Below are 23866 nucleotides of genomic sequence, written 5' to 3'. Positions count from 1 at the left end.
GATGTGTGGTTCATCCCTCATCTTTGGCTTCTGGCTACAGCAGAAGCATGGAGGTGTGGTGCAGGGATGTCACAAAACTGTGGGAAAGACAAACCTGGTGCTTAAATCTGCAGGGCATAAACTTTTTCTCCAAAGACAACCAAAGCAAGCAGCCTCCATGCAGTAGCCACATCACCTTCTGCGCTGCAGGTTCTGTCAGGCAACTTGTTGAGGCTGTCTCTTTGTGCAGGGCTTTGTCTTTGCAGCCATATGAGCTGAGGGAAACCAGCGCAGTCTGCTTAAAGCTTCTCACAACCCCTTATGAAAAACAGCTTTGTGCTCCTTCCAGACTATCACAGCAATGCTGCTATCTGAACTTCCTACTGGAGCTGAACTCTGGCTGGATCTTGCAATGCACTGTGCTGGTGGGAATGTCCAAGGTGATGGAGCAAAGCTGGAGACCAGGGAGCAGTGGGAAGATGCTCTGCTCTGCTTGGGTAGTGGTTTTTTTGGGGGGAAAAAAGCTCCATTCTAGGGGTGTGCCCAAACGGCTTCTGCTTTCTGGATGGGGATCCAAGTGTTCAACCTTTTACTATTATTTCTGAAACCCACCTTTTGAATGGTCATTCAGCTGTAGGTGTTTTTTAGTGCTCTGTTTTTGTTCTTCTCCCACAGTTAAAAAAACCCAACCCCCCAACACTCATTCTCCCCAAATTCTCTCAAGACCCTTGTTACAGGTTTCAAGCATCCTTGCCAAGCAGCATATTCCCTTTCTCAGGTCAGAGTCTTGCTGCTTCTGCCTTTAAACTCTGAAGCCAGTAGACAGACCATTTTTTGGCAGCACCTCAGTTGGTAAATGCTGCTTTTATGTGCTGTTACCATGATTGCAGGAAGATGTGCAGCCCTGGTGCTTGTCTAGATAGATCCATTTCCTTTGTGCCTACCTCTGAGTGCTTGGTGGGTTGGTCACGGGGGCTTTGAACTCCAGACTGCCATAGTTCTGGGCTTCCTGGTATAAAAAAGAGAGAGTCCAGTGGAGGCTATGGAGATGATGAAGGGCCTGGAGCATCTCCCCTGGGAGGAAAGGCTGAGGGACCTGGGGCTGTTCAGCCTGGAGAGAAGAAGCCTGAGGGGGGGGTCTGGTCAATGGGGATCAATAGCTGAAGGGTGGGACACAGGGGGACATGGGCAGCCCCTTTTCAGTGGTCTGTGGGTACAGGACAAGGGGTGATGGCTGCGAATTATAGAGTAGAGGAAGAACTTCTTCATGGTGAGGGTGAGGGAGCCCTGGGACAGGCTGCCCAGGGGGTGTGGGGTCTCCTTCTCTGGAGAGATTCCAGCCCTGTCTGGACACCGACCTGTGTGCCCTGTCCTAGGGACCCTGCTTTGGCAGGGGGTTGAACCCCATGGGCTCTGGAGGCACCTGCCAAACCCTATGATTCTGTGTTGCTGTGATTGTGCCTCATGGAATGCTCATGGGGAGTTTCTGGAGCATTATTGGGGGATGCTGAAGACCTGTCTGAAGCCGTGCAGGATGCTGAGAGCTCGTCTGATCTCTGGGTGGCTGGGGAGCAGTGGTACCCCGTTGGGTTCCTGCTCACTCTCCTGTCCCCCTAGAAGCAGCTGGGAAGTTGGGAAGAGCTAAAATACATCTGGGGGTCTGGACAAACCTGTCCTGCAGTGAGGCTGGACTTCAGTTCATTTGTCTGGAAGGGAAGAGGCTGTTCTGGAAAGATTTGGCTCTGCTGCTCCTGCTCACACAAAACGTGTGTCACTTACCAAGTCTGGACAGAGTGAAACACAGTGACCAAGGCCCAAAAGAGCCAGCCCTGCAGCTGGACGTGCTGGAGATGAACACAGATCTGAGCCTCAGCCTGTCATTTGAAAGCCAACTAGCTTTGAAACACCTCAAGAGATGGAAAGGGCCCTGGCTCCATCTGCCTTTGCTGCTTTAACCCCATGAACAGCATCAACTCCTGTCTCTTACGGGCTTTATACACAACTTATACCCACTTTCAAAGCTGGCTGCTGTGTTAACACAGCTGTCCAGTGCCTGTGATTCCTCTTGGAGGGGTCTCTTGGGAGTCACAGCACCCATCCAAGACATTTGCTTTCAGTGCTGGGTTGTACTGAGGATGTTTAAGTTGTCCTAGGAAAGCAGGCCAGTTGAGGATGGAGGCTTGGCTTTTCTCATCCTTCATTTCCAGGCTGAGCTGAAGAAAAGCTGGAGCTACCAGAGAAGCAGAGAATCTTGTGCTCCCAGAGTAAACCTGCAGTGAAGGGGGCAAACATGGTCTCCTTCACCCCATCAGCACTTTCTTGGTTGCACTGGATGTGGGTATCTCACACCAGGGCTGACATGACATGTGAAATCTTGTTAGGTCTCTTTAGGATTCAAGTGTCCCTTTAACAGGCAGATACTGGTGGTGATGATCCTGTGGCTGCATGCTGGAGCAGCATCTTTCCCCCCCAGCATGAGCCTTGCTGTGGGTTTCCCCTGTCTCTGAGGATGCTGTTGAACCCCCTGAGCTCCTCTGTAGGGGGTTAGCAGTTGATGATCTCTACTTCTGTTGCACATCCCTTCCACATCCTCACAAAACTCCCCAATTTGGGGGATTTAAAGTTTCTGGGCATTAGGAGCGATAACAAACCTTAGCTGCAGCAGTCTGTCTAGCTACCAGCACAGCTCCTACCCTTTTATTTCATAATAAAGAAAGACTTGCGACTTTTTTTCCCCCCAGTGCTGCTGCAAAACACAACGTGGGTTTTCTCTCTGCATGCAAATCCTGATGGGACTTCAAGAAGTCTCAGAGGAGCAGGGAAATCCCAGCTTGTGAGCTTTCCCACCCAGCATTTCTGTCTGGAAGCAGGTGAAGGGAGATGCTGGGTTTGGGCTGATTTATTTTCAAACAGAGCCCAGTCTTTTCATAGTGCTTTGGTTGTAGCCAAAGGAGGAAAAACCACCTTTGAGAGCAGGCTAAAATACCCTTTAAACAGGTAAGCTGCTTTGCTATGAAAAGAGCTGTTGTGAAAAGCAGTCCCTTGGGGTTTCTCACTGGCAAGACAGTGCTGGCAGCCAAAATGAGCTGAGTGTGTGGCCACGCCGTGCCCATCGGTGACAGCCCTGTTGTCACCTGCCTGTGCATGGCTGTGGCTGTCAGTGCTGTCTCTGCAGACCTTGTAAAGGCTTGGGCAGCGCTGGCTTTCAGGTGGGGTGGCTTTCCCAAAATGCATTAGGCTGGAGCTCAGGTCCACGTTGCCACGGCTGGAAATGCCAGTGATGGAGGGAGCATGGAAATACAGGGACTTCTGTGCTCCTCCACAGGGGAGTGGTTGAAAGCATCAAGGAAAAGCAAGAGGAGGTGGCTGGCATGTCCCCAGGACATCAGTCTGAGCTGGTTGTGCTCTGCAGGGTTACTTGGCATGTGGCTTTCCAGCACGGTGGGGACATCCTTTAGCGTGGCATCTGGAAGTGACCCTGTCTGGCAAACACAGCACAGGGAAGACAGGGGAGAGGAGGGGGAAAGCAAATATTTACCTTCCTGCTGTTGGATCCATCTCGCTGATGCTCTGATAGGACCTGCTCCTCTCTCATCCCAGTCTCTGCTCTTAGCCAAGTACTTCTGTATGGTACATCTTTGTACTGAAAGGGGGGGGGGGAGGTCTCATCTCCACCACAGCTGGGAAGGAGTCTGTGCTTTGGTGTTAGCTTGAAGATGCTGGTGGGCACCTCACCAGCAATGGCTCCACAAGAAGTGCTTGTGAAGGACATAAAATGGGGAGATTTCTGTGAATTTTACATTGCATTTGAGGAGGAGGTGGATGAGCAGCCTCTTCTTGCAGCCTGTTGACTGCAGGAGTTTGGCTGGCAGCAGCTTGTTTTGCTGTTAGCTGCTGGGAGGGAGCTGGTGTGGGTGACCCATGCTGTGAAAGGCAATAGGGTTTCGAAGACTAATTGCTTTAGAAACTGGAGGATGTCTTGTTAAGCAACATGGGGATGCTAAAGGCTTTGGAAATGGCTTCTGGAATAGAAATTTGGACTTGTTGCGTGTCAACCTCTAGGCAGTCAGGTCTCTGTAGGTCTTCACATGAGGTCTGAGAAGGCTGGAGAGGAGGGACCATTCCTTGCACCCCACGACTGCCTGACTTCCCACTGCATGTGGGCAGCCCCAGATGCTCTGTAACTCAGCGTTTCTCAGGACTGACACATCAATTTGCACTTCACAGGTTGGGTGGCTAGAGAAGATGACCAGCATGGTGATCCAAATGGAGATGATTTCTTTTTTTTTCCCCCTAAAAACACTTTTTGAAAGTTCACAGCAGACTGCAGGTTCGTATTAGCATGAAACAGGGGATGTAAGACCTAGCCCCAAGGTGGAGATGGAACAGCAGCTGTGAAGGGACACACACAGCTTCAGTTCTGCATCTCCCTGCCTGTTTGAGGTTCGTACACCATTCCCTTCCAAGCAGGGTCCCAAACCACTGCTGCATGCACGGATGTGCATGGCTGGCAGTTTGGAGGTCCTGCAGGACAGACCCATGGTGTGAGTGATGCTGTGTGTCATCTGGGGCTTCGTGTGACCCCATGGGGGTGTCTGAAGGTAGCAGCATGGGTCCAGGTGTTCCTGTGCAGCCCATGGCCCGTGGGGTTGGCAGGAACTCAGGTGTTGGGACTGAGCCCTTTGTACAGGAAGGGCAGAAGCGTGTGTGTTGTGAGCTGGGAGCTGGCAGCAGTTTGCCAAAGCTTCACTTTCACAGCAAAATGAACTGGGGTAACAGAATGTTTCTTCAATTTCTTCCCCCTGCCCCTTGTTTTATTCATCTGCCTAGTGAAGCATGAAGTCATTCCCTAAAGGAGAGGGAAAGAGTCGCTATTTTCATCCCCCACTTTGGCTGGAAAGAGTATGTTTAAGTAGAAGGGAGCTTATAAGCAGGAGGGGATTCAGCTTTTAAAAAGAGCAGATAATGGCAGGACAAGGGGGAATGGACTAAAGCTAAAGGAGGGAAGGTTTAGATTAGATATTAGGGGGAAGTTTTTTACAGAGAGAGTGGTGAGGTGCTGGAACAGGCTGCCCAGAGAGGTAGTGGATTCCCTGTCCCTGGAGGTGTTTAAGGCCATGTACGATGGGACAACCTTGTGTAGCTCCAGGCCTGGAGGTTGGTGTCCCTGCCTGTGGCAGGGGGTTGGAGCTCTGTGACCCTTGGGGTCCCTTCCAACCCAGACCAGTCTGGGATTCTATGATTATACTTGAGACAGGTTTGTACTCCTTAAGATGTTGTGGTGGCATTAAGGGGCATCGTCTGAATAGTGAGTGTAAGTGCACATCCTTAGTGAAGGGAGATGCATCCTGCAGATGGGAACTGGATTTCCTGGTCTTGGAGCAAGACCCCTTGGTTCTGAGCTGGAGGATGTGTACTGGGGTGGAGAACCCATAGCTGGGATGTCCCTGGAACAACAGGCTACTGCTCTTGATGATGGGAAGAGTGAGAGATGAGTCTTGCCTGCTGAAATCTGTGCCTGCTGTCTCCTCAGCACTGCCTGTGCCCAGGGGTAGTGTGTAACTGTCTGGGTGGAATAAATAAATGCTCCTGTAATGTGGGGGAGATGCTTAGATGAGAATACGTCTTCTCCTAGGGAGGGGATTGTATCCCTGTACTGGGCACTGGTGAGGCTGCACCTCTTGTGCTGGGTCCAGTTCTGGGCTCCTCAGCATCAGAAGGACATTGAGGTCCTGGAGTGAGTGCAGAGAAGGGCAACCAGGCTGGGGAAGGGGCTGGAGGGTGAATCCTCTGAGGAGCAGCTGAGGGAGCTGGGGGTGTTGAGCCTGGAGAAGAGGAGGCTGAGGGGAGCCCTTCTCCCCACCTCCCCTGCCCTGCCAGGAGGGTGCAGAGAGGTGGGCGATGGTGTCTTCATCAGAGGATGAAGGGGCCCCAGGGGCTGGAGAGGAAGATGCCCCTGAGCCCCTGGAGAAACCCATGGTGGAGCGGGTGTCCCCCCGCAGCCCATGGGAAAGGCCCAGACCCCCCCTGCAGCCCGTGGAGAGGCCCCAGGCTGGAGCAGAGGGAGACATGCAGGAGATGCTGGGACCCACCTTGGAGCAAGACCCTGGCAGGACTGTGGTGAGAGAGAGAGAGAGACCCATACCTGAGCAGGTTTGCTTGGTGACCCTGTGTGGGACCAGGCTGGAGCAGTCTGGGGCTGAGGGGCTGCACCCCATGGAAGGACCCACCCTGGGGCAGCTGGGGAAGAGCTGAAGCCCCATGGGAAAGGACTCAGGTTGGAGAAGTTGGTGGAGGACTGTGTGCTGTGGGTGGGACCCCACGGTGCAGCAGGGGAAGGGGGTGAGGAATGACCCCCCATCCCAGCTATGGAGGAAATCAACTGGTGAGGAACTGACTGAAAGCACCACTCCCCAGCCCCTGCCCCTCCCTGTGCCACAATAGGGGGAAGAAGGGAGTGAAATCAGGGGTAAAGTTGAGTCTGGGTAGAAGGGAGGGGTGGGGGAAGGTGCTTTAAGATCTGGTCCCACTTCCCATCACCCGACTCTGGTGTCACTGGGGGTGCAGGGCAGGGCCATCAGTTAGAGAGTTTTCTGTTCTTTATTCCATGCTAAGCCTGTTGTGCCCGTGACACTGACTGTGGAATGATCTCTCCCTGTCCTTATCTCCACTCCTGAGCCTCTCAGTATCTATCTGCTCCCCTGTCCAGCTGAGAAGGGAAGTGACAGAGCAGCTTTGGTGGGTGTCTGGCCTGCAGCCGGGGCCAAACCACTGCAGTTATTGATTACTATTATTTATTACTTATTATTTTTGTCTTAGGTGGGTGCAGTTGCCCTCCACTCATTCAGTCTTCTGCATTTTGACCTCCTTCATTGTGCCCTTCCCACAGGGCTCGACACAACTTTGCTAACAGCATCGCCTCCCAAATCCCTTGCGCTGCAAAATTCAGGGGGTGATAGAGCTGATCTTTTCTTGTCTGTCCTTCCTTATTTAAGGTTTTGTCTCCCTTACATTTTATTGGAGGAAATTGTATATGGGATTTAGGGAGTCGTTTTCCAGGGAGCTGCGGTGTGATATATAAATGAGGCTGCAGGGTAGGGGGGCTGGAAGATCTGGAAAGCCAAAATCTCAGCATTTTAGCTGTACAGCTGAAGTTCTGAGGAAGTAAGGAAGAAATTGCAGCTGGCTGCCTAGCTGTACTGCACATCCCAATTTAATTACGAAGAAGGAAACCCCCTTTTTGCTTGAGTATCCTCTGAGATGTGTTTGGAACCGCTTTCAGCTTTGCTGTCATCGAGTTTTGCTTGTTGTCTTTGCCTCGCTGGGGAGAAGAGGCAGAACATGTACATGAATAGAGAATAATGCATCACAGAAGCGTGCATCACAGGTCTGGCACATGGATGGTCCTGGGAGAAGTGCAGTCAGGCACAAACCACGTTCCCCAAGACCTGGAGATTACTCCAAACATGTGGAAATGCAAGACCAGTCCTTCCCTTGGTGCCCTTTCTCTGCCCGCCCCATTCCTAAGCAAGCAGAGGTGTAGGAAAGTTTGTTCACCCCTTGAGATATTTTAATTAAACTTATTTCTTGCAGCTTTGCATCCTGACCACGGGTGCCATTCTCCAGGAGCCTAACGTCTCCTTGTTAACAAACCCCATTTCTGGAATTTTTTAATTATAACTGGTTAAAATGCTGCTCACTTAAATCCCTGGTAATCGATTTGTTTTCCCTCAGTTGCTTGGCAATGGGAACGATGCAAAATTGGCCCGGGGCCTTTGCAGCACACCCTCTGTTTGGAAAGGGCTGGAGAAAGGCCCCATAAAATACGACTGTAATTCAAAAGCTCTCTGAATCACAGAATCACAAGGTTGGAAAAGACCTTTGAAGATCATCAAGTCCAACCATTCCCATCCTGAGATAAACCATATCCCTGAGTACCTCATCTACCCTTTTTTTGAACACATCCAGGGAAGGTGACTCAACCCCCTCCCTGGGCAGCCTGTTCCAGCCCTGACAACTCTTTTAGTAAAAATTTTTTTTCTAATGTCCAATCTAAACCTGCCCTGGGGCAGCTTGAGCCCATTGCCCCTTGTCCTGTCCCCTGGCTGAAGAGACCATCGCCCACCTCTCTGCACCCTCCTGGCAGGGCAGGGGAGGTGGGGAGAAGGGCTCCCCTCAGCCTCCTCTTCTCCAGGCTCAACACCCCCAGCTCCCTCAGCTGCTCCTCAGAGGATTCACCCTCCAGCCCCTTCCCCAGCCTGGTTGCCCTTCTCTGGACTCGCTCCAGGACCTCCATGTCCTTCTGATGCTGAGGAGCCCAGAACTGGACCCAGCACTCGAGGTGCAGCCTCACCAGTGCCCAGTCCAGGGGCACAATCCCCTCCCCAGCCGTACTGGTCATGCTGGTCTGGCTTGTGTCCTTCTATGCTGGAGTGACAGCATCGGTAGATAAAGGGAAGGAACCGATGTCATCTACCTGGACTTGTGCAAGGCCTTTGACACAGTCCCCCACCACATCCTTATCTCTAAATTGGAGAGAAGTGGATTTGATGGGTGGACCATCCAGCGGATAAGAAACTGGTTAACAGACCGTCAATGGGTCTATGTCCGGGGGAGGCCGGTGACAAGCAGGGTCCCCCAGGGGTCTGTCTTGGGACCCGTGCTCTTTAACATCTTATCAGTGTCATCGATGATGGAATTGAGTGCACCCTCAGCAAGTTTGCGGATGACACCAAGCTGAGTGGTGTGGTCAACACCCCAGAAGGAAAGGAGCCATCCAGAGGGATCTGGACAGGCTGGAAAGATGGGCCCAAGGGAACCTAATGAGGTTCAACACTGCCAAGTGTCAGGGGTTGCACTTGGGACGGAAGAATCCCAGACACAGATACAGACTGGGAGAAGAGCTCCTGGAGAGCAGCCCTGCTGAGAAGGACTTGGGGACTGTGGTGGATGAGAAGCTTGACATGAGCCAGCAGTGGCTCTTGCAGCTCGTAGGGCCATGGTATCCTGGGCTCCATCAGGAGAGGAGTGGCCAGCAGGGACAGGGAGGTGATTGTCCCTCTCTACTCTGCCCTCCTGAGGCCCCAGCTGGAGTCCTGTGTCCAGAGCTGGAGCCCCCAATACAAGAAGGATGTGGAACTGTTGGAGAGGGTTCAGAGGAGCCACAAGGATGATTAGAGGGCTGGAGCACCTGCCCTACAAAGAGAGGCTGAGGGAACTGGGCTGGGTCAGCCTGGAGAAGAGAAGGCTGTGGGGGGACCTCATTGCAGCCTCCCAGTCCCTGAAGGGAGCTGATAGGCAGGAGGGGATTCGACTTTTTAAAAGAGCAGATAATGGCAGGACAAGGGGGAATGGACTAAAGCTAAAGGAGGGAAGGTTTAGATTAGATATTAGGGGGAAGTTTTTTACAGAGAGAGTGGTGAGGTGCTGGAAGGGACTGCCCAGAGAGGGGGTGGGTGCCCCATCCCTGGGGGTGTTCAAGGCCAGGTTGGATGGGGCCCTGGGCAACCTTGTGTAGCTCCAGGCCTGGAGGTTGGTGTCCCTGCCTGTGGCAGGGGGGTTGGAGCTCTGTGATCCTTGGGGTCCCTTCCAAGCCAGACCAGTCTGGGATTCTGTGATTCTATGCCATTGGCCTTCTTGGCCACCTGGGCACGCTGCTGGCTCATGGTCAATCTGGGATCACCCAGCACCCCCAGGTCCTTCTCTGCCTGACAGCTCTCCAGCCAGTCTCCCCCAGCCTGGAGCTGCTGGGGGTTGTTGTGTCCCATGGGCAGCACTCTGCCCTTGGCCTTGTTAAACCTCATCCCCTTGGGCTCAGCCCATGGGTCCAGCCTGGCCAGATCCCTCTGAAGAGCCTCCCCACCCTCAGGCAGATCAACACTTCCTCCCAGCTCAGTGTCATCCCCAAACCCACTGAGGGAACATCCAATCCCTTCATCATGCATGCAGGGATTGATACTCCAAGGTGGGTTTTAATACATGAGTTCTGGAGAGGTGAGGGGCATTAACTCTACAGGTTGACTAATCTAATTACTTTGTTCTAACGAGGATGAAAACCCAGTCCTCTGGAGAGTTTGTTCTGCAGGTAAAGGTTGATTTTGGTGGTGTGGTTGGGGCATGGCAGGGCCCTTTGGAGAGGGCAGCTCAGCACTTGAGCAGCAGGCAAAGATGCTTACAAGGTTCCCTAAAATACCATGAGGCTACTTTATAAGGGGCTGTGGAAACCTGGGCTGAAAGGCCATTTTTAACCACTTAATTAAAACCCAAAGGCCATTTTTAAACGGATTTAGTAAAAACTGAATGTACATGGCATATACTGAGCATGTTGTGGATCCAGCCTGTGCTCACCAAGGTGCTTGTGTGGAGTTCGGGTGGAAAACGGGGACTGCAAAGACAAGATTATGCCACAGCACTGCTCAAGGTTTTGATTAATTGAGAATTAGGTGAGAGAAGGGTAATTAATGCCTATCAGCAGGGATTTGCAGAAGGTAGCCTGGAAGGACTTAACTTCTGTAATATGACAGGCTGTTTGGTGGAAGTCATGCTATGGGCACCCTTGACTGCTGCATGGGGTATTTAATTAAAAAAGCAATATAAAAACAAGCCTGTAAAACCCTGGTAACCCTTACTGGAACAAAACCCCTAAACCTGGCTGGATGGCTGAGTTGGGATCATGGGTCTCATCCTGATTCCCCTTGGATTCTGGGTCAAGGACCTTCTGTTTCTTCTTGATCCTGTGCAACGTGGCAATTTTTAGTCATCTATTTGAGGCAGTAACGAGCATTAGAGGAGCTGGGTTGGGTGGGGGGTGCTGGAGCATGGCTGTGAGCATCCCATGGGTACCAGATCCAGGGGAGATACCTGGGAGAGGGGGTGCTGACACCCCCCCTATTCCAAACTGCTGCCCTGGTTCCTGCAGCTCTTCTAGGAAGACCTGCAAGTCAAGTACACCGTTATCTAGGTTGGATTTAGCACCAGACTCCTCATGCTTCCCTAGGGCCTCTGCAGTGATTCGGGGGTGTGCAGAGCGTCCTTTGACCTGGCAGGCTGCAGGGACTGGCTGGTGAGCATCTTGCAGAGCAAACAGTGAGCATCCTGAAGGGCTGAGCCAGGCCTGATAGAGAAATTCAGTGCTCACTGTGTCTCACTACTGCAGGTGCTCAATGGGACAGGACCTGGGGGGAGGTCTGCCACCCAGCTGAACAGTGGCTGGTGTCTCTTGGTGAATATTGAGTTCTGGAAGGTGTTTGACAGAGTTTCACAGAATCACAAAGCTGGAAAAGACCTTTAAGATCATCAAGTCCAACTGTTCCTGTCCTGTGCTAAACCAGATCCCTGAGCACCTCATCTCCCCTCTGTTAAACACCTCCAGGGGTGGGGACTCAGCCCCCTCCCTGGGCAGCCTGTGCCACAGCCCCACAACTCTGCCAGGGAAGAACTTTGCCCTCCCAGCTGAGCTGACCCTGCCCTGGGGCAGCTTGAGCCCATTGCCCCTTGTCCCATCTCCTGTCCCCTGGCTGCAGAGACCATCGCCCACCTCTCTGCACCCTCCTGGCAGGGCAGGGGAGGTGGGGAGAAGGGCTCCCCTCAGCCTCCTCTTCTCCAGGCTCAACACCCCCAGCTCCCTCAGCTGCTCCTCAGAGGATTTGCCCTCCAGCCCCTTCCCCAGCCTGGTTGCCCTTCTCTGGACTCACTCCAGGACCTCAATGTCCTTCTGATGGTGAGGAGCCCAGAACTGGACACAGTTTGTAGCAAGCCCTCCACTGGAGTAGGTGCTTTAAATCCAGGCTTGGACAGCTGTGCCTTGTATGTACCCTTGTGATTGTGTCAGGCTCCAGCCTGCATCCTGGCCTGCATCCTTGCCTGCCCTGCTCCCAGCTCCCAGCCTTCACTGGTGCTGGTTTGGAGCATCCAAAGGGCTCCTGCCCTCAACTGGAGGTGAGGCTGGAAAGGCAGGGCTGCAGGAGGGGATGGGCAGCGAGGCCCTGGGCACCACCAGCTCCAGTTAAACAGGCCCAACCCTTCTTATAGCATCTCGGGCTGCAGTGAAGTGGTTTGTTAGCAGTGATGCTGGTGGGTGAAGTCTTGATTGCCCTGGCAGAGTTTGGCTTTGCTGTTTGTTAAAGAGTAGAGGAGCAAAGAGGGGAAAGGGGAGAGCTGTTGCGCTGCCCAGAGCGAACCTGGGTCTCGCAGCCATGAGGGAATGGCTCCCCAGCCCAGGAGGGGGGCTGTGGCTCACCCAGGTGAGCACTGAATGGCCAGCTTGTGCCGTCCCAAAGCACCCAGTGAGTTGTTGCAAGAGGGGTGTGACGTTTCAGCCCGTCGCTGCAGTGAGAGTGGGGCTGCACCTTGGCACTGAACCTGCCAGTCTTCATTAGGACTGCAGTAACGAGCATCGCTGGGGCACCGTGGCAGAAATGGCAGGGGAGAGGCTGGGAAAACACCAATTGGCTGTTAGTGATGTGTGAGACTATTGATTAGTCCTGGAAATCATCCTGGAAATCGCGTTTAATTAGGGGCAGTGGCAATACTGGGGGTAGGGCTGGTGTTGGGGCTCGCCTGCAGCCCTGCTCAGCTCCGTGCCAGTTTCACCTCTGCTGCCGGTGAGAGAAGGCTGGTGCAACGATGAATTGAAGCCTTTTAAACACAGAGACCGCCCCCCCACCCCCCTTCCTTCATTAGGAATGCTGCTAACGAGCCAGTGGATAAATGCTGCAGACGCTGCTTGTCCGAGCAGCTGAGTACTGCTCAGCTGCTGTGACACTTCATGCAAATCATCATCTGAATTAATGTGGGCAGGGGAGGAAAACTCAGCGAAGGGAAAGAGAACAGATTTAGAGCTGGTGGTAGGCACAGAGACATCCATCAGCCTGGCAGCTTTGTTTTGAGGGGGGTGGGGGGGAGCAAAATACCTCCACACCTAGAACACACCATCTCTTCTGACTTAAATCCAGCGTGATTTGGTGGTTGACCTCTGGGATGGACAGAGCTGTTCCCCCAGAATTTGAGCTGTGCCTTGGTGAGGGGGTAGGGTCTGGGTGTGCATTTGTCTGCTTCCACCCTGGGTCCATCTCTGCATGGATAGCAGGAGGAAGATGAGGAGTGTGAGGCATGGTGTAGATGATGCAGATCTGCTTTGGCCCCAGCTGCTTGAGTTTCTCTGGTTTTCTATCAGCTGGGGGAAACACACAAATTGCTCAGTTTCACATTGAGGGATGATTCACCCTTGTGCAGAGTGCCACTGTCTTTCCCTTTGTCTTTGACACTCTCAGTAAGGTAATGGTTTTATTCTATAGCTCAAAACGTGGGGTTTTTTTGTGCTTTTAAACAGGTAAAACATCTTTCCTCCTCTCCTTGAGCATGATGCTGAGCCACTATGTGTCTCTTGCTGTGTGTCAAAATGCTGATTTAACAGTCATGATGTCTCCTTTCAGCGTTTTGGGGTTTTCTATGGTGAGGAAGAAGCAGATTGTTTCCTGCTACAGGTCCTTGTTGTGAGCAAATGTCCTCTGGCCTGGCCAGGGATGCTGGGGATGCTGGGCTCTTGCCCACCCTGGTACTGGTGCTGCAGTAATTAGGCAATGGAGGGGTCTGCAGCGTTGGACCACCCCTGCTTGCTCTCTACCAAGCAGTGAAACCCTCTGCCACCCACTCCTCACCCATGTGCAGGTTTCCTGGGTAGTGGTACCCAGCAGCAAAAGGAGAAGCCAGCCTGAGGTGAGATGCTGGGGTCAGCAGGTCCTGGAGTCATGGGACAGCTCAGAGAGCTCTGACCTAAATATGGGCTCTGCTTGTCTGTTGGCAGGGGAGGAATCACTCCTGGGGTGGAAATCTTGCTTGCAGGATGGGGAAGGGAGGATTATGGCTTGCCATCTGCCTGGGTGTTCAATATTGTGAATAATAAGAAGAATGTTAATGATCCATGAGTTCCTCAGCAGAGAACTCTTGTCCTTGCTGCCCAAGTGCCTTGCCTGTGCTTTGCTGCAGAGCATTCCAAGCAGATTCTTCTCCTAAGCCACTGCCAAGTTGGGGCAGAAGGGATTTTTAAGGCCTCAAGGCACATGGGAGAGCACCAGAAGCCTGTGTTGCCCTGCCCTTCTGCTGACAGCACCCATCCAGCAGCCCTTCCCAGCACCAGTGAGCACAAGGGCGTTTAGCACAGAGAAATAACCCTGCAAATAACCACCTGTGAATCACACAGTCCTGCTGTGGGGGGCATGATGCTGGTGGGTGGGCGAAAATGGGTGGTGGTCGCTCAGTTCAGCCCCAAGAACTGCACCCTGAGTGTGAATTAATGGAGAGAAGTTTGTTTCCTCTGGTGCAGAGCTGGAAAGAGATGCTGTTAGCATCCCAGCACTGTGGCTGCGAGGGGAGGTGTCTCTGCTTTTGCTGCAGGAGCCTCTTCAAGTTATCTCTGGAATTATTTTTGATAGTGGTTAAAGGAAAAAAAACCCCAGACTGTGCCCTCTAGTACGACCTCTTAATTTAAGGTAGGGCTTGCACTTCGCTCTTTGTATTTGGGGAAAGGTGAAGTTTGGGAAAACTATACCCTTCAGCTCTCACAACCCATCTATTGCTAAAATTAGGGTGGGTTTTTTTTTAAGGTTTCAAAGTAAGCTGCTTAACCATTCATATGCTGTTTGTTTATACATAAAAGTTCTTGGGAAGCCAGGACTGGAGTTATCTGGGTTTGTTTTGGTTTTTTCACATGTGGTTTTTTTTGTCCTCTTCAAGAACACCCTGCAACGTGGGGCCACGTTATCTCTTGCCTCTTTGAACAACACAGAGCAAAGTTGGCAATAAACCCACTGCAAAGGGGCAAAGGTAGAAGTGTGCTTGCTTCATGAAGAAGAAAACACACGTATTTGTCCCAATCCCCGCCTTCTTATCTGGCATTTCTGTGTTCACCTTTCATTTTTAAAAAGTGCATTTTAAAAAGTGCCTTTGGTCTCTGCTGAACTCCCTCTGTAAGTTTGTTGGATTCTTTTTGCTCTTCCCTTCTTATCCTGCGTGGTAGAACCCTGTTTGTGAGGTGTTGTATCTCAGTCTCTGCTGAATGCCTAATCAGGAGGGAGTGGGTGCTTTTGTGTCAGCTTCTGCCCTGCCCTCCCTCTGGCTGCAGCCCTGTTGGAAGGATGCACCTGGAATGGTGCCCTTGACCCAGGAGCAAGGAAAACTTTCCAGGGACACCTGTGGATATCACCATTCCTGAAATAACTCAGGGGATTAAAAAACAATAATAATAAAGATGGAATTGCTGATTTCCAGCTTGCCATGACTGTTGCAGCCATCAAAAAGCCCAGACTAACCTGACAGTGCTGATTTTTAAGCTTTTTTTCTTCATTTCCTTAATTTAGTGGAAAATTACATTTCTAATTTAATGGAAGATGGTACTTTGTCCACAGAGTTGGTGTAACTCCTCCTGTGCAGACCAGCATTTGTTCTCTCAGTGCTGGAGCATCCTCTGAGCACATCGCCAGGACTTTGCTGGGAGTGCCTTTGGCTGCACTGAGGGCTTTCAAACAGCAAAACAAAACCTGCCTCTTCTAATTCCATGCTGGGTTTATTCTGCATCTGCAGCAGCAGCCAGCTGAGATCTAAACCAAATCAGGAGGTGGGGATGGAGTTTATGAAGCTTCTGCTTGATCCGGGTGGGATAATGCAAAGGGAATCTTGCACTGACCAAAGAAACCAAAACAGATTGGTTTGGTTGTTTTTCTGAGGGGCAGTTTTTGTCAATGCTCACACCTTGTTCAAAGGCATCCTTGGGGACTAGAAACAGTTTTACTGATGCCTTGCTGGATGGTGAGACCGGAGTGTCAGGAGGTTAAGTGATTTGCCAAGGGTTGTGCCTCCTGGGCCTGAAGCCAGGCTACCCCTGCGGTCCCAGGGCACTGAGACAGACCCTCATGTCCTTCCTCTACCTGACAAGCTCCTCCAGAAGATCAGGAGGTAATTAATGCTAAAAAAAGCCCAGATATGGCATATAAAGTGGGATGATTGTGCTAGAGGTGAGATAGTGGAAGCAGAGGTTCAGCGATGCTCTCATCCTGCCCAGGTGGATACCTGCCTTGGGGCATGGTCTTGGTGACCCCCTGGCTCTCCTCTGTGTGAATTTAATTAGCAAATGTACAGTGTGTGAAACCTCTTTGGGGAGGGGAGGGTGGTGGTTGTCAAAGCTGGAGGCAGGGAAGGCAGGCAACCTGAGTGTGGTGCTCCAGTGTGCCCCCACCACGGGTTGGTTGCCTCCCAGCTTGGCAGGGTTTAATTAAAGATCTAAGAATGACAAAGTGCTCCTATTTCAGCAGGGTTTGACATACTTAGGATTTATGGGTGAAGGGGGTGGGGATGGATGTGGGTTTGTGTTGCAGCCTGACCTGCCTGGAGGGCTTGTAGCTCTGCTGGAGCACAGCGAGGAGGGGAGAGGGTGGTGGAAATGCACAACAACAAAAAAGGTGGTCCCTTTCTCTTTCTGGATGTGTGTGTGTGTGCATGCATGCACAAGAGGACAGCGGTACAGAGGCTTGGGGGAATGCATTCATGACAGGCTGCTGCTCTTTAGCAGGGTGGGGAGTGCTTCTGCTGGAGCAGCCATCGCCTTGGGGATCTCCTGGCTGGAGAACACGTTACCCCCAGGGCTCCTGAGGTCTTGCAACCATGTGTGTCCTGCTGCCTTCTGTGCTGCCTGATCCCTTGCCAACGTGTGCTTACTCAGAGTCCTGGAAAATCAGTTTTATCACTAGATTTCTGTAGTTTTGTGGTCAAGGTGGCTGATGGGGCGTGAAGACTTCCATGACCAGGTTGCAGGTCGATCCCAGGGTGGTGGATGCTGAGCGCTGCTAACCTCTGCCACATCTCAGCCAGGCATTGGGTGGCTTCTTTGCTGCTGGAGGGGGACCTAAATTTAATCCAACAAAGTCTGCACATGCACCACCATGGACTTTGGGTTGCTTGGGGGTCAGCGTGCTCCTCTCCCCATCTCTTTGTCCAGGCAGGCCCATGGCTTAGCCCAGCCCCATGCACAGGTGAGGAATTTACCAGACTCCAGCCAAGACCAGCATTGTCTGGTTTTTGAGGCTGCCTTCAGCTGGGTACATCCTGATCCCTGTCTATTTTGGGCATTTTTAGAGTGCGTTTGATCTGTTTTCTGCCAGGAGGGAGCTGGCACTGGATGAAACCATGGCAGTGGGGATGAAAAGGCAGGGAAGGGGCTTTGCAGAAGGGCTGAGAGCTGCAGCAGTGGTCCATAAAAACCTTCCCATAGTGTTGGAGTTGGAGAAACTGGGACAAGGTGAAGGGGGGGTGGGGATGCATCAGCATCTCAACAGCAGCACCTACTCCTCTTTTCATGGTCAGGTGAAAGATGGTATCCTGGCCATACTGGAGGGATGTTTCATCTCATGCAGTGTGGCTTGTTGGAGGGGACATGGGAGACTGGGCTGGGCATCCTGAACCAGCCCCTTACTCATGACAGCCTCATAGAGTCACAGAATAGTTTGGTCTGGAAGGGACCTTTAAAGGTCATCTGGTCTAACTGTTGGACCTCCCCCACCATGGGCAGGGACATCTGCAACCACATCAGGCTGCTCAAAGCATTGCCCAACCTTTGAATGATTTTTGAATGACTGACTTTGAATGTTTCCAGGATGGAGCCTCCACCACCCCTCCTGTGCCAGGGCTTCACCACCCACAGTGTGAAAATGTTGTTCCCTTCTATCTCAACATTCCCTCTATCACTCCTTTAGCTTAACTCCATTCCCCCTTGTCCTGTCACTACCTGATGAAGAGACCCTCTGCACCTTTGCTGTAGGCCCCTTCCTGCAGGCAGTGGAAGGTGCTGTGTGGTGTCCTCACAGCCTTCTGCAGATGGAACCACCCCAACTGCTGGTGGCTGCTGCAGAAGATAAGGGTGATTTGCACGCTGCCTGTTCTCTGAGCATCCTGCCCTGTGCTTGTTCCTTCCCATTCAGGGCCAGGCTGGTAGTTTCAGGCAGAAACTGAGATTTCAGCCTGTAATTTTTTTTCTCTGGCTCCTTCGTAAGACCCACGTGTGTTTGTGTGACCAAACTGGGGGCACCTGCAGCAGCTGAGGGATGACATGCCAGGTTTTGGCATTGCTGAGATCACAGAACCCCAGACTGGTTTGGATGGGAAGAAGGGACCTCAGAGCCCCCCAGTGCCATCCCCTGCCATGGGCAGGGACACACCCCCACCAGGCCAGGGTGCCCCAGGCCCCATCCAGGGATCCCCTGCCAGGGATCCCGGGGCAGCCCCAGCTTCTCTGGGCACCCTGTGCCAGGGCCTCCCCGCTTCCTGGGAAGGATTTTGGCCTCCCAGCCCCTCTCCATCCCCCTCCTGCAGCTGAAGACTGTTCCCCTGGGCCTGGCTCTCCCAACCCTTGGCACCAGCCCCTCTCCAGCTCTCCTGGAGCCCCTGGAGGGATGGGAAGGGGCTGGGAGCTCTCCCCAGCAGCAGCCTTCTCTTCCCCAGGCTGAGCCAGCCCAGCTCTCCCAGCCTGGCTCCAGAGCAGAGGGGCTCCAGCCCTCGGATCGTCTCCGCGGCCTCACCAGGCCTCACTCCCACAGCTCCACGTCCTCCTTGTCCTGGGGACCCCCGAGCTGGAGGCAGCACTGCTGGGGGGTCTGTGTCCCAGAGGGGAGCAGAGGGGCAGGATCCCCCTTTCCCAGCCCTGCCAGTCCCGCTGCTGGGGATGCAGCCCAGGACACGGGGGGCTTCTGGGGCTGCCAGCGTGCAGTGCCAGCTCGTGTCCAGATTTCCAGCCACCCACACCCCTAAGCCCTTCTCCTCATGGCAAGCAAAGCATTGAAGGCCCGTGGGGTGCTACAGGAGCTGTGCTGAGACAAGTCCATTTATTTTATATTTTGATTTTTGTTTCCCTCCTGTGTAAAAGTGCTGCTCCAGCAGTATATCCGTGCGGCTCCATTAACATCTAAAGGTTCCTGCTGCTGTAGCTATTGAGCAGCTCTAAAAATAATTACAGGGGATACATATAAAAATCCATTGTTCTTCAGCTGCAGGGCAGCATGTTAGATGGCTTGCTGCTGCTGCTGCTGCTGCTGCTGTAACTCTTGGGTGTCCCCCAGCCTGATTTGGCCATTGTGTGTCAGGGTCTTGGTTTTAAGGCAGTGGTGCTGGTGTCACTTGGATTTGCTCTGGTTTCCACCAGCACCGTGTGTTTTATGTAGGAGGAAGTTTATCTAGCTCATCTTTCAATCAACAGGTAGAGCTGGGGGGGAGATGTGCCCCCCACCCCAAAAAAAAACAGTAAGGAGGTAAGAGACCATTGAGATCATTGACTCTGTGTTGGCTGCCTGAGTTCAGCATCAGGCTGGCTTTATGGGACTGTGTCCAGCAAAAAATATAAAAGCTTGACTCCAGGAGACCCCCTTCAGGAATGGATCAGTTTTGGCTCTTTTCTAGTTCTTGGGACCATGCAATGCCAGTCCCAAGTAGGGGAGCTGGTACCTGCTCCAGCAAGAGGTAGAGGGTGAGGGGAACCCAGGCACAGAGGTTGCAGTGCCGCTGATGGATCTGCACAGTGCTTGTCCCAACTCCTGGGAGCAGTTACTGGAGGTCAGAGTCACATAATTGTAGGGGTTGGAAGGGGCCTCCAGAGATCATCAGGTCCAACCCCCTGCCAAAGCAGGGTCCCTAGGACAGGGCACACAGGGAGACATCCAGATGGGGCTGGAATCTCTCCAGAGAAGGAGACTCCACACCCCCTGGGCAGCCTGGCCCAGGGCTCCCTCACCCTCACCATGAAGAAGTTCTTCCCCACATTGGGAGGGAACTCCCTGTGCTCCAACTTGAGCCCATCACCCCTTGTCCTGTCCCCACAGACACTGAGCAGAGGCTGCCCATGGCCCCCTGTGTCCCACCCTTCAGCTATTGATCCCCATTGATCAGATCCCCCCTTATTCTTCTTCTTTCCAGGCTGAACAGCCCCAGGTCCCTCAGCCTTTCCTCCCAGGGGAGATGCTCCAGGCCCTTCAGCATCTCTGTCCCTCCTCTGGACTCTCTCCAGGAGATCCCTGGCTGGTTGATCCCAGGGAGCCCAGGTCTTTTGGCACAGCCATGGGTAGTTCCTCAGCATGAGGGAGTGCTTTTACACAGCCTGGACTGAATGTTTATCTCCACATTGTAAAAGGAAATTAAGTCTCATTAGCAGGAGGTGCTGTGGCTGTGAGTAACACCTTAATCTCCTTACCTGTGAGTGGTGTTGCTCGCTCTTGGGTCCTGTCCCTTCCTGGATGCTTTGGGCTGCACAGGTCTGCCTTTGTGATTCCCTCTCGGAGGTATCAGGGTGTCCCACACTTTGGAGATGCTGAAAAGGTTAAATGTTGCATCTCAGTGTTCTTCTGGAGCCTTGAAGCCTGTTTGCAGGCTGAGCTCCAGCCAAAGAAGTCGGTGTCTTCTGTTGTGTGCTGAGCTCCGTGGCGTTGGGTTTTGGCTTGTGGCTTGCTCTGTGGGGAGAAACCCCTTGTTTTGTGCAAAAAAAAAGAATGCTTAAGTTCATAAAAGCTTCTAGAGGGCTGTTGTTTGGGTGGGATTTTGTTTATTTTTATTTCTTTTCCCTGGGGAAATGAGATTCCACATTTACCTTGAGCCTGTACCCCGCTTTGTTAGGCTGGTCACAAGGGCAACCCCTTGTCCAGGAGCAGCCTGATGGAAAGTCTGATTGAAAATAGGACTTTTGGTCTGTCATTTACCACAAACCTAAAGTTAGAATTTATTTATTTATTAAAATTTTTTGACCTGAAATGAATCATTTATCTGTGCCGACTTTACAGTGACCACAGGTGAGTTAATTTACGATTTAATTTCCTGAGGTTCCCTTGTATTTAAGCTATTTCTTCCCTTTCCCCCTCCCCACCTCCTTCTCCAGTACTCTAGAGTTTGGATTCCTGACCCTGATGAAGTTTGGAAATCAGCAGAAATTATCAAGGATTACAAAGGAGGAGATGAAAGCCTTCTTCTGAAACTGGAAGATGAAACTGTAAGCTTTTGAACTTCCTTATTCTTTTCAGTAATTTAAAGCTTCAAATTGATGTGTGAAGCAGACTGAGACCCCCTTTTTTTTTTTTTAGGAAGTATTTTAAAATGTGTTTTATTTGCCTTGGCACTCACAGCTTTTCCCTGCCTGCTCCCTCCCCAGATACTTGTGTTAAAGTAGGTTGTGAGAACAGCCCTTGACCTCTGATCTCTTTTCATCCACTGTCAAAGTTGTAAGTTTCTGATATCAGAATGTGGTGGTCTTTCCCCCCCTTCTTCTTTCCCCCCCTTCTTCTTTCCCCCCCTTCTTCTTTCCCTCCCTTCTTCTTTCCCCCCTTCTTCTTTCCCCCCCCTTCTTCTTTCCCCCCCCTTCTTCTTTCCCCCCCCTTCTTCTTTCCCCCCCCTTCTTCTTTCCCCCCCCTTCTTCTTTCCCCCCCCTTCTTCTTTTTCTTTCCCCCCCCTTTTTCTTTCCCCCCCCTTCTTCTTTCCCCCCCCTTCTTCTTTCCCCCCCCTTCTTCTTTCCCCCCCCTTCTTCTTTCCCCCCCCTTCTTCTTTCCCCCCCCTTCTTCTTTCCCCCCCCATTCTTCTTTCCCCCCCATTCTTCTTCCCCCCCCATTCTTCTTTCCCCCCCCATTCTTCTTTCCCCCCCCATTCTTCTTTCCCCCCCCATTCTTCTTTCCCCCCCATTCTTCTTTCCCCCCCATTCTTCTTTCCCCCCCATTCTTCTTTCCCCCCCCATTCTTCTTTCCCCCCCCATTCTTCTTTCCCCCCCCATTCTTCTTTCCCCCCCCATTCTTCTTTCCCCCCCCATTCTTCTTTCCCCCCCCATTCTTCTTTCCCCCCCCATTCTTCTTTCCCCCCCCATTCTTCTTTCCCCCCCCATTCTTCTTTCCCCCCCATTCTTCTTTCCCCCCCATTCTTCTTTCCCCCCCCATTCTTCTTTCCCCCCCCATTCTTCTTTCCCCCCCCATTCTTCTTTCCCCCCCCATTCTTCTTTCCCCCCCCATTCTTCTTTCCCCCCCCATTCTTCTTTCCCCCCCCATTCTTCTTTCCCCCCCATTCTTCTTTCCCCCCCCATTCTTCTTTCCCCCCCCCCTTCTTCTTTCCCCCCCCCTTCTTCTTTCCCCCCCCCATTCTTCTTTCCCCCCCCCATTCTTCTTTCCCCCCCCATTCTTCTTTCCCCCCCCATTCTTCTTTCCCCCCCATTCTTCTTTCCCCCCCATTCTTCTTTTCCCCCCCATTCTTCTTCCCCCCCCCTTCTTCTTTTCCCCCCTCCCTCCTTTCACACCCCTTCAAGGCAGAGGAGGACACGGAGGAGCAGAGTCCCTGCTGCTTCAGTGTCTGAACAGCCAGGTTATGCCATCGAAACCTACGGCTGCCCATATGCCAACTATTTTTGGCTCATCCCAAAATGAACAGCAGAGCCACCAACTAAAGTGTTGGGTTTTTTTTTTCCTTAACAGTGGTGGTGGTGGGGGAATAGAAATAAAAATAAAACTAGTTGTCTCCTGTGCTGCTTCCCACGGGGTGTCTCAGAAAGGGGATGCTCAGCTCGCAGCAGAGGGGAACCAGCTGGATTGCCAGCACTGCTGCAAAAGCTGACCCCAGCACACAAGGACAGGCTCACACAGCACATCTGACAAACCTCAGGCTTCTTTTACACACCAATCCCACCTTGCCAACGCCAGATTTCAAGAGTTTTTGCACTCAGTCTCACATCTTAATAGCAAATGCAGCAGGGATCCCTTGTGATACTTCGTTCATGAAGCACCACTCTTGGTTTCTTGCAGAAACCACAAAATCCACCAAAAAAAAAAAATCACTTAAGGACAAAAGAGAAGCACCAAACAGTTGGGTAATGCCTGTTGGCTGCCAGGAACAAAAGGCTTTCAACAGCTTCAAAACCCCTTAAGATACATGTGCTGAGTATCTCCATCTGATGCACACGTTTCCCCTTGCTAAAGCTTCCTAGTCCAACATGACTCGGGTGCAGGCAGGGTTTCACGTGGAAGAGCATCAAAGAGGGGTCTCAGGGAGCATCTGCAGTGGATGGTGGTCTCTCACACAACCCCAAAATGAGACAGTCCTGTGTTCCACCGAGATGGCAACATGCTCGTTAAGCTACTGTTCACAAAACCCATTAATCCTTCAGGCTCCTTGTATTTTGAAGGGAGCAGAGGAACAGGAGCAGCTTGTTAAAGGGCAGAGACTGGCAGGACAAGGGGGCTGGAGTGAAGCTGGAGGAGGGAAGGGGGAGAGGAGATCTTAGGGGGAAGTTCTTTGCAGAGAGAGTGGTGAGGGGCTGGAAGGGGCTGCCCAGAGAGGGGGTGGGTGCCCCATCCCTGGGGGTGTTCAAGGCCAGGTTGGCTGGGTCCCTGGGCAACCTTGTGTAGCTCCAGGCCTGGAGGTTGGTGGCCCTGCCTGTGGCAGGGGAGTTGGAACTCCATGATCCCTTCCAACCCTGACCATTGTATGATTCTATGAAAAGACCTTGAAGATCATCAGCTCCAACTCTTAACTCTACACCACTGAACCACTAAACCATCTCCTGAAAGCGCCTCATCTCCCCACTTTTTGAACACCCCCAGAGACAGAGACCCCACCACCTCCCTGGGCAGCCCCTTCCGATGCTTCACCACTCCTTGGGTGAAGAAATTTTTCCTAATACCCAGTATGAACCTCCCCTGGTGCAACTTGAACCTGTTCCTTCTTGTCCTGTCACTAGTTGTTAGAGAGAAGAGGCCAACACCCCCCTCACTACACGATCCTTTCAGGTAGCTGCAGAGTGATGAGGTTTGCCCTTCAGCCTCCTCTTCTGCAGGCTGGACACCCCCAGCTCCCTCAGCCTCTCCTCATATGACCTGTCCTCCAGACC

General features: G+C 52.3%; 1 protein-coding gene across 1 annotated transcript in view; it reads left to right on the top strand.

The window, feature by feature from the left end:
• The window catches only part of MYO5B (myosin VB), a gene marked incomplete at its 5' end in the record, with an annotated part of 171587 nt that overhangs the window by 12613 nt on the left and 135108 nt on the right, over positions 1-23866 (top strand). The window contains one exon of the mRNA XM_084278155.1: positions 20885-20995. Coding sequence (XP_084134281.1) covers positions 20885-20995 — 111 coding nt within the window. The remainder of the gene's footprint in view (positions 1-20884; positions 20996-23866) is intronic.

This window comes from Gallinula chloropus (assembly GCF_964237585.1).
Source record: "Gallinula chloropus genome assembly, chromosome: Z".
Taxonomy (NCBI): domain Eukaryota; kingdom Metazoa; phylum Chordata; class Aves; order Gruiformes; family Rallidae; genus Gallinula; species Gallinula chloropus.
The sequence above is the reverse complement of the archived record's forward strand: the minus strand, read 5'-3'. Positions and strand labels throughout refer to the sequence as shown.